The sequence below is a fragment of the Convolutriloba macropyga genome, chromosome 3, assembly GCF_964194025.1.
Source record: "Convolutriloba macropyga chromosome 3, txConMacr16.3, whole genome shotgun sequence".
In the NCBI taxonomy this organism is placed as follows: Eukaryota; Metazoa; Xenacoelomorpha; order Acoela; family Convolutidae; genus Convolutriloba; species Convolutriloba macropyga.
This window is the reverse complement of record NC_134470.1, coordinates 17,569,783-17,583,938: the sequence shown is the minus strand read 5'-3', so window position 1 is coordinate 17,583,938 and position 14,156 is coordinate 17,569,783. Positions and strand designations below refer to the sequence as shown.

Below are 14,156 nucleotides of genomic sequence, written 5' to 3'. Positions count from 1 at the left end.
CGCGTTCATATTTGATGTTTTGAAATCACTCATCTTAGCGAATTTTGTTTAATTTTATAGAAAGGAGAAGACCAGAGAGGACTGATTTTTGAAACAAAACAAAGATTTTGTAACAGTTATGTAACAGATTATGGAACTATCCAAGTTTAAGATAAGCAGTAACAATGAAGGACCATAAAGATCAGAAAACCAATCACTATATCCCTAAAATTTTTTGCTCTGGTCTGTTAATAGAAACTAATGCTTGTATTTGTTTAGACCCAAACAACTCCGAAGTTGGCCTGGGCAATGTATTTATGGATGCGTTTGACGAAGTCAAGAAGGGACTGAACAATGCCCAGAAGGGAGCGGAAAAGTTAATAATGGGAACACCAGCGCCTACGCCCGTTGAAGCCTCAAGGTTATACTAATCAACTGAATCAGAACTGAAAATAGAATAGGATCAGCCACCCGGGCCGAGGATTTTCCCCAAAAATAACGGGGAAAAGAGTGTAAAGGGTGTGAATAAAAAAATTACACCCCTATGGCTATATTGGTAAATGTGTCAGAGTGTAATTTTTTATCAGTCCACCCTAAATTACACTCTTTGCATAGAGTGTAAAAAGAGTGGAGAAAAGAGTGTAAATACAGTGTATTTTTTTAAAATTACACTCTCACCCACTTTTCCCCTATAAATAGGAGTGGAATACGCATTACACCTTAATCCCCGCTAATTAGAGGCGGATTAGGGGTGACACCTCGGCCCGGGCAATTGGAGGGGAGCTGTAAAAGAGATCATACTTTTTTACTCATCAATGCGCTCGCCCAAATAAAGGGAAGACCAAAATTTGCCAATTTCCGAGGGATTTGGATGTACTAGTTTACCAAAAGTCTTTTGCAAATCTGTCTAACTTGTTTTAGTTAACGGCTTAGCTAGTTCAATTTTGGTTGAAAAAGTCAATGAAGAATTTGGGGAAACCTTTTGTTGTATGTAAAGCTTAGGCCTTGAAATTGGTTTGACATGGATTTGACTATTTTTTTAAGATTTGCTGTTGATTTGATTTAGACTGGCGGTAAATTTTTTGTAAGACTTGTGGTTCTATAGAATTTAAAAACAATAAAACTGTTATTTATTTTTAATACAAAATATTTTTATTATATATTGTTATATAATATATAATATCAGGAAAAAAAACAAATTTTATCAAATAGAAAAATTCAAACACATTTTTTCGCAAACAATACAGGAGCTCGAAACTAGCTTTTGTATGACGTTTTTAAGTGATAATAACTAATTTTCATGCAGTTTCCCACGATAAGATTATTATTTTGTTCAAATGAATCTGAACTAAGCAAAAAAAGTATAGGCTAACAATTGATCAACTGATATACTATTTCTGTGCTGATTATTAATGTAATAATTTTCGTTTAACTCACAATTTTTACTGAACCAAATTTATTGTTAAGAAAAAAGCTAAAAACACTAAAAAACAAATGATATTATAAATTTCGATTCCAGTCTATTATTTTTTGCCTAATTCTGAATTGAATTTCTGATCTTAGTCCGCTATGGAATTATGTTTTTGATCAGATAGTTAAAAAGGCGGGAATGCGTTAGCTTTGGGTTCGATATGATGCATTTTTAAGCAGGACAGCTGAAATGGAAAAAAGTTCGAGCCTGCCGCAATGTCAAGTTTTAGATTGTCATTGTTAAGAAATTTTGAGCAATTGATTGCAATGGCTTTTGCTGTAAAGTTTAGGGATCTTTTCCGTTTGTGCCCCCCCCCAGTACGTTATGCGCCCCCAGTTACAGAGCACGCGCCATTGCATAGTAAATCACTATGTAAAAATATTGCACGTGCGTCTGGGGGGTGCAAATAATATGCGCCCACTAAGCTGGGGGGGCACAAACGGAAAAGATCCAAGTTTAGAAATAGAAGTTGAAATGATATATTCTATTTGTTTTTAATTGCTCTCAAACGAAGTTTGTAGCAATTATGTTAGTCCTGTCGGTCTTTTTTTTACGACTCAAAGATGAGTATTGAGATTCTACAGGTTGTTTTTAGCAGAAAGCAAGTTTGTTCATCACTTGAATTTTGACTTCTTTCTGTTCGAGCATTTACCTCCGTTTTTGATTGTTGACTTGTTTTCGAACATTGGACTTTAACAGTAGCTTCGTTTGTAATGTATAGTAATTAAGAACTGCTAGTAATGTTCAAGGTGAAGTGGTCATTTTGAGATTTTTTGTTCCTATACAAGTCACCCCTAATTATCTAAACTACATCACACAACCCCCCCCACCACCACCTATCTACCCCCCCACACCTACCTACCCCCCCCCCCCACCACCGCCACCGCACCCCTCCCGCCCGCAACTTACGCCCACCTTCCCCTAGCCCCTCCCTTCACCCAGCTACCCTCACCTACCCCCCCCCCCCCCCCCCAACTACCCGAGCACTACCCACCTTCCCAACCTATCTACCCACCCACCCACCTACCTACCCCCACCACCTACCTACCACCCCGCCCCAACTTACCCCCGCCCCCACCTTCCCAAACTACCCCTCCCTTCACCTAACTACCCCCACCTACCCCCCCCCCCCCCAACTACCCCAGCACTACCGGCTATGTTTTTTTGCGATTTTTTGCTTGACCGATTTTTTGTCTGACGCTTTTGACTTTTCGTCCTCAAAAACGAGATAAACAGGTAGCGCCCAGCGGGCATTAAGTGCTCTTAGAGCCTTTCAGCACTGTTTCATCTCAAACTGTTTTGGAGACTTATACTTTTACTTTATGGTGTGAAGGGCGGTTCTTAGAGGCTTAAGACACCCCCACTGTTGACCCCCCTATTGCCCGATCACCCCCGCCGCGCTGTTGCTCCCCCACCCCAGTGTTGCACCCCCAATCAACCCCCGGTGAAACCCCCCCCCCCCCCTCCCGTGGCTAGCTACTGACGAACAACCGCTTGCTAAAAAAAGCAAATTTTTACTATTTTGCAATTTTTTTCAAGCTTTTTGAAAATTTTTAAATTTTTAACAACATTTTTTGATTTTTATCACCCCAAGGTGTCAAAAAACCTCCTTTAGGGTTCGATAATAGGTTGCTGAATGGTTTCCACATTTTAACATCACGAATTTTAGTAATAATTTTTGACAAAGCGTGCATTTTTTAAAAAATTTTTGGACCTTTTTTCCTTATTCAGGTTTTTTCAGACCCAGGGGCCAAGAAAAATTCTAAGGGGTTCGATAATAAGTTACTGACAAATTTTTAATGGCCATAGAATAGTTTTTCAACTTTTTAATATCGCAAATATTAGCAATTTTTTGATAAAACTTGCTTTTTTTCAAGTTTTTTTTGAAGTATTTTGTTGTTTTTTAGATTTAATCAGCCTCAAGAGCCAAGGATCCTTCTCTAGTGGGTTACTGAAGTTAAATAGGTATTTTCTAGATTATATGGAATGTCCTGCAAGATTTTAACATCACGAAATTTTGCATATTTTTGCCATTTTTTCCCCAATTTTTCGACACTTTTAGTCATTATTCAAATTCTGTGAGCCTCAAGGGCCAGAATACCTCCGTTAGGGTTCGATAATAAGTTACTGGGAAGTTTTTGTTGGTCATGGATTAATTTTCATTTTAATATTACAAGTTTTAGCAATTTTATTTTGTAAAACTTGCAATTTTTTTAAAGTTTTTTTGAATTTTTTTTGCCATTTTTTAGGTTTTGACAGCATCAAGGGCCACGGAACTTCCTCTAGGGTTTGATGATATATTACTGCATAGTTTATTGATGTAACGGAAAGTTCTTCAAGATTTTAATATCACTAATTTGAGCAATTTTTTAAAATATTTGCAATTTTTTCATGTTTTTGAATTTTTTCCGGCAACAGAGGCCATGGGACCTCCTCCAAGGAGTGATAAAAAGCTGCTGCATAGTTTCTATAGTTAATGGGATGCTGATCGACTTTTTTCTACTCCAGTTTCAGTAGTTTTTGGATAAAATTTAAACTTTTCATTTTTTTGGAAAATTTTTATGTTCCAAGTGTATGGATCTTTATGAGCCTGTGAAACTTTTTCAGGCTTGAAACAAGGATACCGGATAGACTCCTGAGACAATGAATTGGTTCTTAAGATATTAATGTCTTGAATTTTAGCAAGATTTGGTTAAAATTTGCAATTTTTTCCAAAATTTTTCAATATTTTTTGTCCTTTTCTGAGTTTAACGATCATTTCTGGCCTACAAAAATTTTCAAGTCTCGGAGATGGGTTACTTGAAAGAACTTTCGAGAACTTTGGTTTTTAATTTTTTATTAAGAGGTTGAAAATTTTTTAATGTTGCTTTTTTCGGTTATTTTCTATATGATTTATCTATATATGATTAACAAGGTTAAAAAACTAGAAGCTGCAGTGTCGAATCCAATCATGGAAGAAATTCCTGTCTCTTTCTCTCCCTTTCGGTTAGGGTTCCTTTCCTTCTTTTTCTCGTCCACGTTTTATCTCTCTTTCTCTCTCTCTCTCTCTCTCTCTTTGTTGATGCCGCACTTCAGCTGCTGTTATGTGGCGTAATGTCATCATCTCCGATCCTCATTATCAATGAGTTATAGTTGAAATGTTTTTATTATCAATGATCTAACAGGCACTTTTTATGAAACCATTGTTAATTGCTCTCAAAAGCAATTTGTAGCAAATATTTTATTCCTGTGTGTCTTTTTTGCCATTTTTCGCTCGGCCGATTTTTCGTCTGACTCATTTGACTTTCGTCTTCAGAAACGGGATGAAGAGGTAGTAGCGAAGGGGATACGAAACGGGATACGAAGCCAACCCCTCGCCGGTCGTTTGAGAGTAATTCACTTGACGTTAGTCGGTTATGTTCATAAAATTTCTTGTTCTACTAGGAACAAAAATTTTCCACAAAAAAGAATTTTTAACCAAAATTATGTGTGAGAGTTCGGATGCATTGTGTCGCCTTCGGTTTTAAAACGTTTGCCTTCCTCCTTACTGACATAAAATCCTTGCCAGGGTCATGAAATTTGCGAAACGTTGAGGTTCGAAGCAAAAGTCATTTATTGCACTCAATATTTTGAACTAAAGATTTATGGACATTAGGCGGATACCAATCAAAACACTTAAAAGCGTTATTTCAAAATCTACTTGTCGCTGTTAAGTACTCACGTATCTCTAACAAATGTCTCTACATGAAAATAGCTTGTAGAAAGGGTCAAACATGATAATGGGCAGCACATTCTTCTAATGTCCGTCCTGCGTTTACGGCACTTTTTTTTCAAATTTATTTGAGTTCCAGAACGAGGGACAGAAATGGAACATTTTAAATGGGCCTTGTTTACTCGTTTTCATGTAAAGATATTTGTCAGCGAACACTTTAGTATTTTATTGTGTCAAGTGGATTCTGAAGCACTTGGCGCTATAAAGTATCAATGGCTTTAATTAGTGTCCTTCTAATATCCACAAAACTTCAGTTGAAAACTTTCGCCTAATGGTTTCAAAAATGTGTTTGTCTAATCGAGTTTTCGCCTATTATCAAAGCCCCCGTCTCGTTATTTTTTTTTTGTCACTGCAAACTTAAATGAGGCGAAACCTAATCAGTAGACAACCCAATTAGCAAAACCTAATTTTAGGTCTCCTAAGTAATTAGAAGACCTAAAACAAAAAAAATTAAACCCCACTATCTCCTAAGAATGGCTGTCGAAAACGGTCAAATACGCAAACAAACTCTCGTTTTCACCCTAAAATATGACTGCTTTTCAAAGGTCCTCAAATGCGGGAGAATCCGGCACATTGCTTCATTATAACACACTAAAAGATCAATCATTTAAATGATGCGAGCGATTGGTTGTAATGATGGCCGGGACTTACCACACACTCTGTTTTGTACTGTTTCATCGCTGAATCAATACAAAACAAGTGTATCTTTAAAAATCAGCACTGATACAGCCTAATGGAAGTCTATTTTGTAACAGCATGCTCGGAGAAAAAAACCATAGTAAAACTTCAGACTACCAAGTTTAAGTTCAGGAAAAATGCAGTACATGTCTTTTAACATAAAAATTTCGGAAATCCACGTATCATGCCAAATTGTGTAAATTTTTGTGAAGGGCACGTTACGGGTGCTTCAATCCATACAATACATGATTGTACAGTTGATATCGCAGTTACTAACTACTGTGCATTACTATTGACCAAGTTAGGTTTCGTTTTAGTGAACCAGAGGCCATGTCAGAAGTCGTCTGAAGCAGAAAGCAACGACACAGTTTCGCCATCAGATAGTCATCAATTTAACATAAGATGTATCATTTACATGAAGGGTCAACTCATTTGTTTTTTTTTGTGAAGGTGTAAAATGCGCTTATTAATTGTAAATTAAATTTTGTTGTTCAATGAAAGTTTATGTAGTGGAAGTTAGATATTGGGCAAAGGGATTATGATAACTTGCAGCTCCTATATCTGTCTTGTTTTTACTGAACCGGGTCGACGTTTTGGGTAAAATTTATCTAAGAAATTAGCTGATAGCCGCTGAAAAAAAAAATAATTTTCAGCGGATAAATCTTTCATAATCATCCGCTCAATGCGCTCACTTTTAAAAACCTTTCTTACTATTACCTTCCTTTCCTAACATTTCTTAACATCACTTGTCAACACATTAAGCGTATATTTATTTAAGATTTATACGGAGAAAAAGTTTTTCAGTGGCTGTCAGAGCCTTTCTCAAGTAATTTTCAGTACTTTTCATCAGTAATCTTACACTCTTTAAGAAATTATCTTTAAAAGTTTTCTTTACATAAATTGGAAAACTGCAGATTCGGCATTGTGAAAACATTTTCTGCTTCTGCAAAAAAAAGAAACAGCTCCATCACAAGACTAAACGGCATTGAAGCAGAGCAGTCAAACATAAAAAAAACAATTGGGTTGGAGAATTGTCGAAAGTTTCCTAACTCTTAAGATAAAGCAGCATAAAAAGCAAAATTATGTACAACCATTCAGTAAAAGACATTTTACAGCGTTAAAAATATCTCAATCGGTTCGGGTGCACTCAGCCATTCAAAGTACCATTGAGGACTTCTATTGGCTAGACTTGGCGTCTACAAGAGGTGGTTTTTTTACTGCTTGGATAGCTACGTATAATGAGTGTGCCAAAGATGATTTGATCTCTTAAGGTAAGCATGCTCTGCCATTTATCAAAACAAAGAGAAAAGCTAAATTTTCTGAATAAGAATATGAGAAATGGATAGTCGTTGGTGGGACTCAAACCACCTTCTGCTGATACTATCTATGCTGATTTTTTTTGGTTTCATTTTTTATTGTTAAGTTTCAATGTCTTTTATAGCAAAATAAGAGCAAGAGTCAATTCTGAGCAAGGTGAGCATAAAAACAAAGTGCGCGAGTTCGTTGCTGAGTTAGCCAGCAGCGCTAAGTTTCAAATTTACGTTGTCTAAACTTTAAAGTCAATTGCGGCATGTTGAGGTTCCCGTTTCAATTTGGTACAGATTCTCTTCAGTGAAATATTAGTAGAGAATTAATTATTCGGTCAACGTCAAAATAAATAAAAAATTTGGAGTCTGCTTTATTAGAAAAAGGATTATTAAAATTAATGGTAAGGAGAGAGAGCGAGAGAAAACAAGAATCAAAACAAATTTTTTTTTGGCTTCAACTGAAAATAAATTTAATATTTTTAATAAAATGACAAAGTGATGATATAGATATGCTAAGCTGACTTGTTCAATAAAACCACTGAACCGAACCGCATCTAGCACAAAAATTAAAGGAGATTTGCTGTTTTTTTTTTAAAAAAAATCAGTGAAGTATTGAGATAGAAAAAGGGTACAAGAGGAAGTTACTATGTTAATTAAGTGTGAGTAATGATGAGAAAATTTAGTCTGCTTTTCTTCTGTCTTGATTGTTAAGAATTTCTGCTCCGAATTTGAAAAGTGAGTGGCTGGCTGAACAGACGAAAACGAAATAACGAAATAAGTACGAAGTGAGTTGTTTATGACACCGAAGTTACAGGTCAAGTGGCTAACCGTTTGTTTGTAGCATTTCTAATTGGAATTAGAAAACCTTGAGTCTTGCAAAAGAAAAAGAACAGGAAAAAAGGAAAGTGACTGAGCTGGGCACAACTTTATGATAAAGCAGTTATTGCAGCTAGAGCTTGATGACGCCTTACTTGTTTGCATGAAACCAAATTGCTGATATGTAATTGTCTTCCCTCCGTCGGTCATAATGACAGTATTAAATTTTTCAATTGTTCGCTTTGACAAAAATGTGAATTATCGTTTTCCAAAAAAACTAGCGTAGTTTTTTATTGATCAGTGGCTATTCGTAGTTTCCAAAGAAGAAAAAGTGTACATGATACTACGCTATAAGCGATACTGAGCAATAAAATTGAGTGCACAATTTTTATGTAAGTAATGTGCTGAAAGTGCTAAAATCTGGAGTTTTGGTTGTGCTGAAATTATGTAAGAGATGTGCTGAAAAATGTGCTGAAATTTTGTAATAATTGTGTTGACATGTGCTAAAAATATTTTTATTCAGCACATACAGTGCATAGAAATTAACTTTCAACACATTCAGCATATTCCTTATATACTTTCAGCCCTTTCAGTTTAATTCTTACATATCACATCGCAACGCGGGCAAAGCAGTATTACTGATTGAAACAAGAGCAATAGCAAGAAATTGAAAAGACACAATAATTTTTCCGCCTATATTCAATATTTTTTGATATGTGATTTTGTGCCTTTTAGGTGATCCCTCTCCTATTTTTCCTTCAACTTGTTTAAGTGCTTTTTTAAAATTTTTATTGAAGAGCGTATTCCAAGTACGAATGCAGTTTCCAATAATTGAAACGTTAGTCCATTTAAAATTACATTTGATAGTCAACACCTTGTTAATTGGACACTCATTTATGCTAACTACGACGACTTCGATTACATTAATTTTTTTCGTGTTTGTTTTCCTTCACGAAATTGATCACGAAGTTTTCTGTGATATTAAGCGTTACAACAGAGACTTAGTTCTTGAAGCAGATCTCGTGCAGCGTCGTATTTTTATTCTAAGAATACAAAATTTTAGTCCCCAAATGATTTTCTTGTTTATTCTATAAACCGATTGCGGTGGTAGGATTTGGAAAAAATGGCCCTGAAATGTAAGTTAATCAGAGCAAGCGATTTAAAAAATTTATTCTAGTTCTTAAAGGTTTTTGACTTCATGGCAAGTACAATGAACTCACTGCACTGCCATCCTGCAAATATAGTTTAGCTGTTTTCAGCAAGCCAATTCATTATCGATATTTACGCCTAAATATCTAAAATTGTCGGCTGGTTTACGAAAGTGAGTAGATGCAACCCGGGTCGAGGTTTTGTCGAAAAAATAATGTACGAATTGCGGTGAATAGCGGTGAAAAAAATAATTTTCACCGCAAAACGCCCGCACTTTTCTGTGATGAATGCGGTGAAACCAATGAAATTTCGTAGGATTTGCGGTTTTTAGCGGGGAATTTTTTTTCACCGCGTTCCCCGGATTTCTTACAAAAAAACGCACTTACAGGGGTTGGAACCTCTCACCTCCTGCGTGACAACAACTTCTTATTCCAGTGAGCCATCTACCACTTGCTTCATTTCTATTCCTCGTGAATTTGTATCAGATTCAATAAATGTTATTGAAAACAAATGCGCTGATTTCTTTTTAGCAATTTTTAGCGTTGACGCCTCGACCCGGGAATTTACATTTGGCCAGTTCTGAAAATCATTTTCTCCGTTCTTTCTTTATTCAATGTCAACCTATTTTATTTCGTATTTTGATCAGTTTACTTCACAGCGGCGTAAAAGTTCCAACATGAAATTGAATGTGAACAGCACATACAAAAAATTTCGATTACTTTGAAACTTCCGCTATCAATTGGAGGTACAGAATTGTTCGATATTACTTCCACTTTCTTAAAACCATTATTCTTATTTTTCAAAAATTACCAAAACTGTTTAAAATATTGTCGATCAAAGAAAAAATCATGTTTCCTAGGACATGCATAATTTTCTAAATTTAACAAATAATTTTACAGCGCAATAGTTTTTAGCTGAAACAAAATGTAAAGTGAAAAGGTGTTGTATCAGTTGGGCCGGCAGGATTTCTAGATTATAGCCAAAAGTGCTTGAAAAGCAAGGTATATTAGCCAAACAAAGTGATATTAGCCAATCAGAATTGCATATGCTAGTCTTAAGATTGAAGCATTAACAAAGACTTAATTGGGAATGGGGTTTTCTATTGGGTACTAGTAAAGTGTTGAAATGACCCTCAGAGTATTATTTGAATATAATTTATTGTGTCTAAATCAAAAATCAGAATTATCAAAGAAGTTAAAGTGGGTTAAGAATTCGACTTGAACTTCTCTCTGGCCGGTGTGTGAGTCTCAACACTGTTTAACGCTGTCAATCTCTGAAGTTTTTTGCTCTCTCTGACTTTGCAGGTCACATGTTCTGAAATAGCGGGATTTAATTTATTAAAACAATGAATGAAAACGATTCTACAAACGTGAAACATGTGGAAAAATTAGGGCAAGTCAAAGAGACCGAAGTTTACTGATGATAGAAATTGCGGCAAATAACTTCACATTTGTGATCAGATTGAAAGGTGAATCAAAACAGTACAGTGAGCTCTATTTGCATGCTTGATGATGAAGTATTGTTTTGATAACTCTTCTTTAAACGTGAAATATAAACGGCGCATTTTTTATTGCACTTCAGGGAAAGGGAAAAACGCATGAACAATACAGTAAAGGGAAATTAAAGGAAGTTAGTTGGTGTGAAGATTATGTAGGATGTCTTACGATTTCGAAGACAGCTGTTCCTGGTTGGGTGCGGAGAGTGTATAGGCCGAGAGTGGGACAAACATGTTCTAGCCACCCCACTAACAACTCAGTATCCAATGACGCATCCTGCAACAGACCAAACATGGCTCCCAACATGGGTCCAATAAACATAGTCAGCAATCGGGTCTTTCCCATTATAGCCCCACCCCCCCCCCCCCCCACACAAAATTATGGTGAAATATATCCCCCATTAGGTCATATTTAGGGTAAACCGGTATAATAGTTACGTTACCTGACCACTAACGTGGGGCGGGGGTAAAATGGGGAAAGGCCCGACCAATCATGATCTCAATATGGCTCCTCTCCTGTACAGTTTCCCCTGACCATCTCTAAGTGATACTGAGATCCACCCACACACGCTTGTTACCCGTGATTTCCATTAATGAACCCTATTTGGAGCGCTACTATATAAAAACATATAGCATGTGCGCTCGGGGCGACGTTTTTAGTACACAATGAATTGGAGAGACAGTACAGATTAGATCCTGGTGATCCTTCCAACTTCCAATTTGTTACATTAGAATTTCTGACCCGAACCTCTGATTGGTGGGTGGGTAGTGACGGTGATTAGGGTGGAACTGGAGAACGACGAATTGGAGGATGGGAGGTTAATGGAACCCTAGTCTAGGCTTGGAATCATAACTCAAATGGTCAACTCAAATAATCCATGAAAAACATAAGCTCGACATTATGGTCATCTCGACTCAAGTTATGTGAACTGGACTTCAGCTTGACCCAATTGCAGCTGGACAATAGCTGGACCCATTTTTTGCAGCTGGACTCTAACTCCACCTAAACTTGCTGATGGACTTCGGTTCGACCTCAATTGCTTTGAACAGACCGTGTTCGACCCCAATTGCTATGAACAGAACGTGATAAACCCTAATTTGCTATGAACATACCATAACTAGTTTAATTAAAGTCAATATTGCCCCCCCCCCCTAGAATTCAAAGGTCTTTTCATTAGGCGAACTCAGAACTCGGGGAGGAGGGGTGATAATAGTACATACTGAGTTATGGAATGGGTTCTGTGTCTGGTGATCGTCCATCCACCACAGTCTCTTCACACTCTGGATCTCGACTCCCTTCGATCTGTTCTTCCTCTCACTCACCACTCTCTTCAGTAGCAGTGCCTTCCTCAGCATCAAGTTGCGGAACTCACGCATGTACGCACGCTTCAGCTTCTCAGGGATGTGAAGCAATCTGCAATGCACACAAAATAGATGAACTATCCCAGAAACTCGGCTTTATTTTTCTGTAATTTACCTTTTCCCAGGTTGATTATGGACAAAAATAGTAAAACAGTAAAGACAAGCTTTAGTTATTACGGCGAAAAAGGTACATAAGACCAGAGTCAATAGAGGAGTTACGTGCATAGTGTAGCTACTATCTAATAGACTGACTGAAGTCAACCGTGCTATCGCTATATATAAGAGAATGGAGTCTTCTCAGTAGCTCTGATTGACAGAAGGTATTTCGTCTGCTGAACTATAATTGATAATTTGGTTGCATCATGTGGTTTGTTATATAAATTGCAGTTCCCCATCTCACCTTCTAATCAAGCTACCAAAACGTTCCCCAGTTCAAAAGCAGTAGCTTATTGCGAACACATGATGAATAAAACAATTTTTTTACGATGTGGGTTAGGGAGGGAGGGAGCCAGGGATGGAAGGAGGGAGAGAGTGAGCGGTTCTTTTTCTTACTGTTCAAACTATAATTAGGAGGATAAATATATTCCAATTGAATTTGCCTCAAATTATAAACTGTTAATTTCTATCAAATGGCTACGGAGATGTAAAAATTTCTTCTTTTTCTGCTTTACTTTTTGACTGTTTACTGTTACTTCGCTTTGCTGATTTTGTAGAAACTATCCTGCAGATATTTTGAAAAAATTTAGACAATCTCCAAATTTCTTTATTTTCTTCATTTTCTTCAACTTCTTCATTTCTTGTTTTGAAAAATAATGGACATGGAAAGTTATGATTACAATTGGGATATGCTTTGCTTTGCCTAAAATTATACAGAGAAATGAAAAAACTTTTTACAGCGTCTTTTCTTTTCACTACATTCCAAACGTTCTTCTTAACTTTAGATTACCTTCCTCAAGTTTTTTTCCTTGCATTTAGAACCAAAACCCGACGCGAAATAAAGTTCTAAGTTTTTTGCGTTTTAGTGGAACAAATGAATAGTTGCTATTATAAATGATATTTTAAAAATATGTTCAATATTTTTGTGATAAACTTTGGCTTTTGGTAAAAATGCTTTCTAAAGATTACTGGCCGTCATTTTTAAAAACTATGCTCATTTGAAAAGAATTATGTTCATTTAAAAAAGATTTGGAGGCTGAAAAATGACAAACAACACAAAAATTTCTTGCGAGGATAGGTTCAATTACAACACGTTTGCATCATAGGAGGCGTCTCGATGGGTGGGTGTGATCATGGGGCTTTGATTTTTCATGCAATATAAGATTTTCATGAAATTTGGACTGATTAAGATGAAATTTGGCCTGATTTCTTATGTAATATGTTTTTTATGAAATTTGGAATGACTAAGATAACAGGCGAGTCTGTTTGTTTCTTTAATTTACAAATTCGCGACCAAATTAATTTTTGTTTTTTTTTCTCCGAACACTCAATTTTGACGCAACAAATCGTTTGACCAATTGTCACAGCCGATTTTTTCACAATAATAAGAAAAGATACCATTTGGAGATGGTTTTTGCCAAATTTTGTTAATATATTTTTGTTAACCGTTATTGCTATTATTTTTGTTTTATTATCTCCGGATTTTGTTAATGACGAGCACGTGTGGGTTTCTAATAAGGCATATGTGAATTAATTTTATTCTTCTATTCGTTTTTGATCTTCGATGTTTGGCTTCGATATCATGTATTTTTTAAATTTATTTTCTCCTGTTTCTAGTTTTGCCTATTTTTGTTTTCCTTTTTGTGCTAACATCACTAAGTTGTAATAATGACCTGTAGAGTTGCCTCTCCTAGAAGTCGTCAAAAAATCTTTATCTTTTTCAATTTTTATGCTTTTTTGAGACTGAAAATCCGTTTGTTTTGAAGATCTTGACTTTCTTTTGAATTTCGTCTAGTTTTATCGTTTCTCTTTTTTGACTTGAGATTTTTTTGTGTAAATGACTGCTCTGCTCCTTAGTATTAGAAGTATCAGAATTAAATATGATGAGTAGTTCTAGTTTTTTAGAGTTTTTTGATCTCGAGCATGATTTTCATTTAAAGAAACAGAGAACGCCCGCTTTTGTGTTTTGCCCGCTTTTGTTCTTATCTATTC

At 36.1% G+C, this 14,156-nt stretch overlaps 2 protein-coding genes across 5 annotated transcripts in view; one reads left to right on the top strand and one right to left on the bottom strand.

Moving 5' to 3' along the window:
• LOC142336911 (uncharacterized) overlaps nucleotides 1-6,444 on the top strand; it is a 50,193-nt gene extending 43,749 nt beyond the window's left edge. The window contains exons 4-5 of the mRNA XM_075385894.1: nucleotides 259-400; nucleotides 6,197-6,444. Of these exons, the coding sequence (XP_075242009.1) occupies nucleotides 259-400; nucleotides 6,197-6,227 (173 nt within the window). The 3' untranslated portion in view covers nucleotides 6,228-6,444. The remainder of the gene's footprint in view (nucleotides 1-258; nucleotides 401-6,196) is intronic.
• Nucleotides 6,445-10,289: 3,845 nt separating this feature from the next.
• LOC142336910 (uncharacterized) overlaps nucleotides 10,290-14,156 on the bottom strand; it is a 71,863-nt gene continuing 67,996 nt past the window's right edge. For all 4 annotated transcript variants that reach the window (XM_075385890.1, XM_075385892.1, XM_075385891.1 and 1 more), the window contains 3 exons: nucleotides 11,868-12,060; nucleotides 10,816-10,923; nucleotides 10,290-10,465 (listed from right to left, as the gene is read on the bottom strand). In XM_075385890.1, the coding sequence (XP_075242005.1) occupies nucleotides 10,457-10,465; nucleotides 10,816-10,923; nucleotides 11,868-12,060 (310 nt within the window). In that variant the 3' untranslated portion in view covers nucleotides 10,290-10,456. The remainder of the gene's footprint in view (nucleotides 10,466-10,815; nucleotides 10,924-11,867; nucleotides 12,061-14,156) is intronic.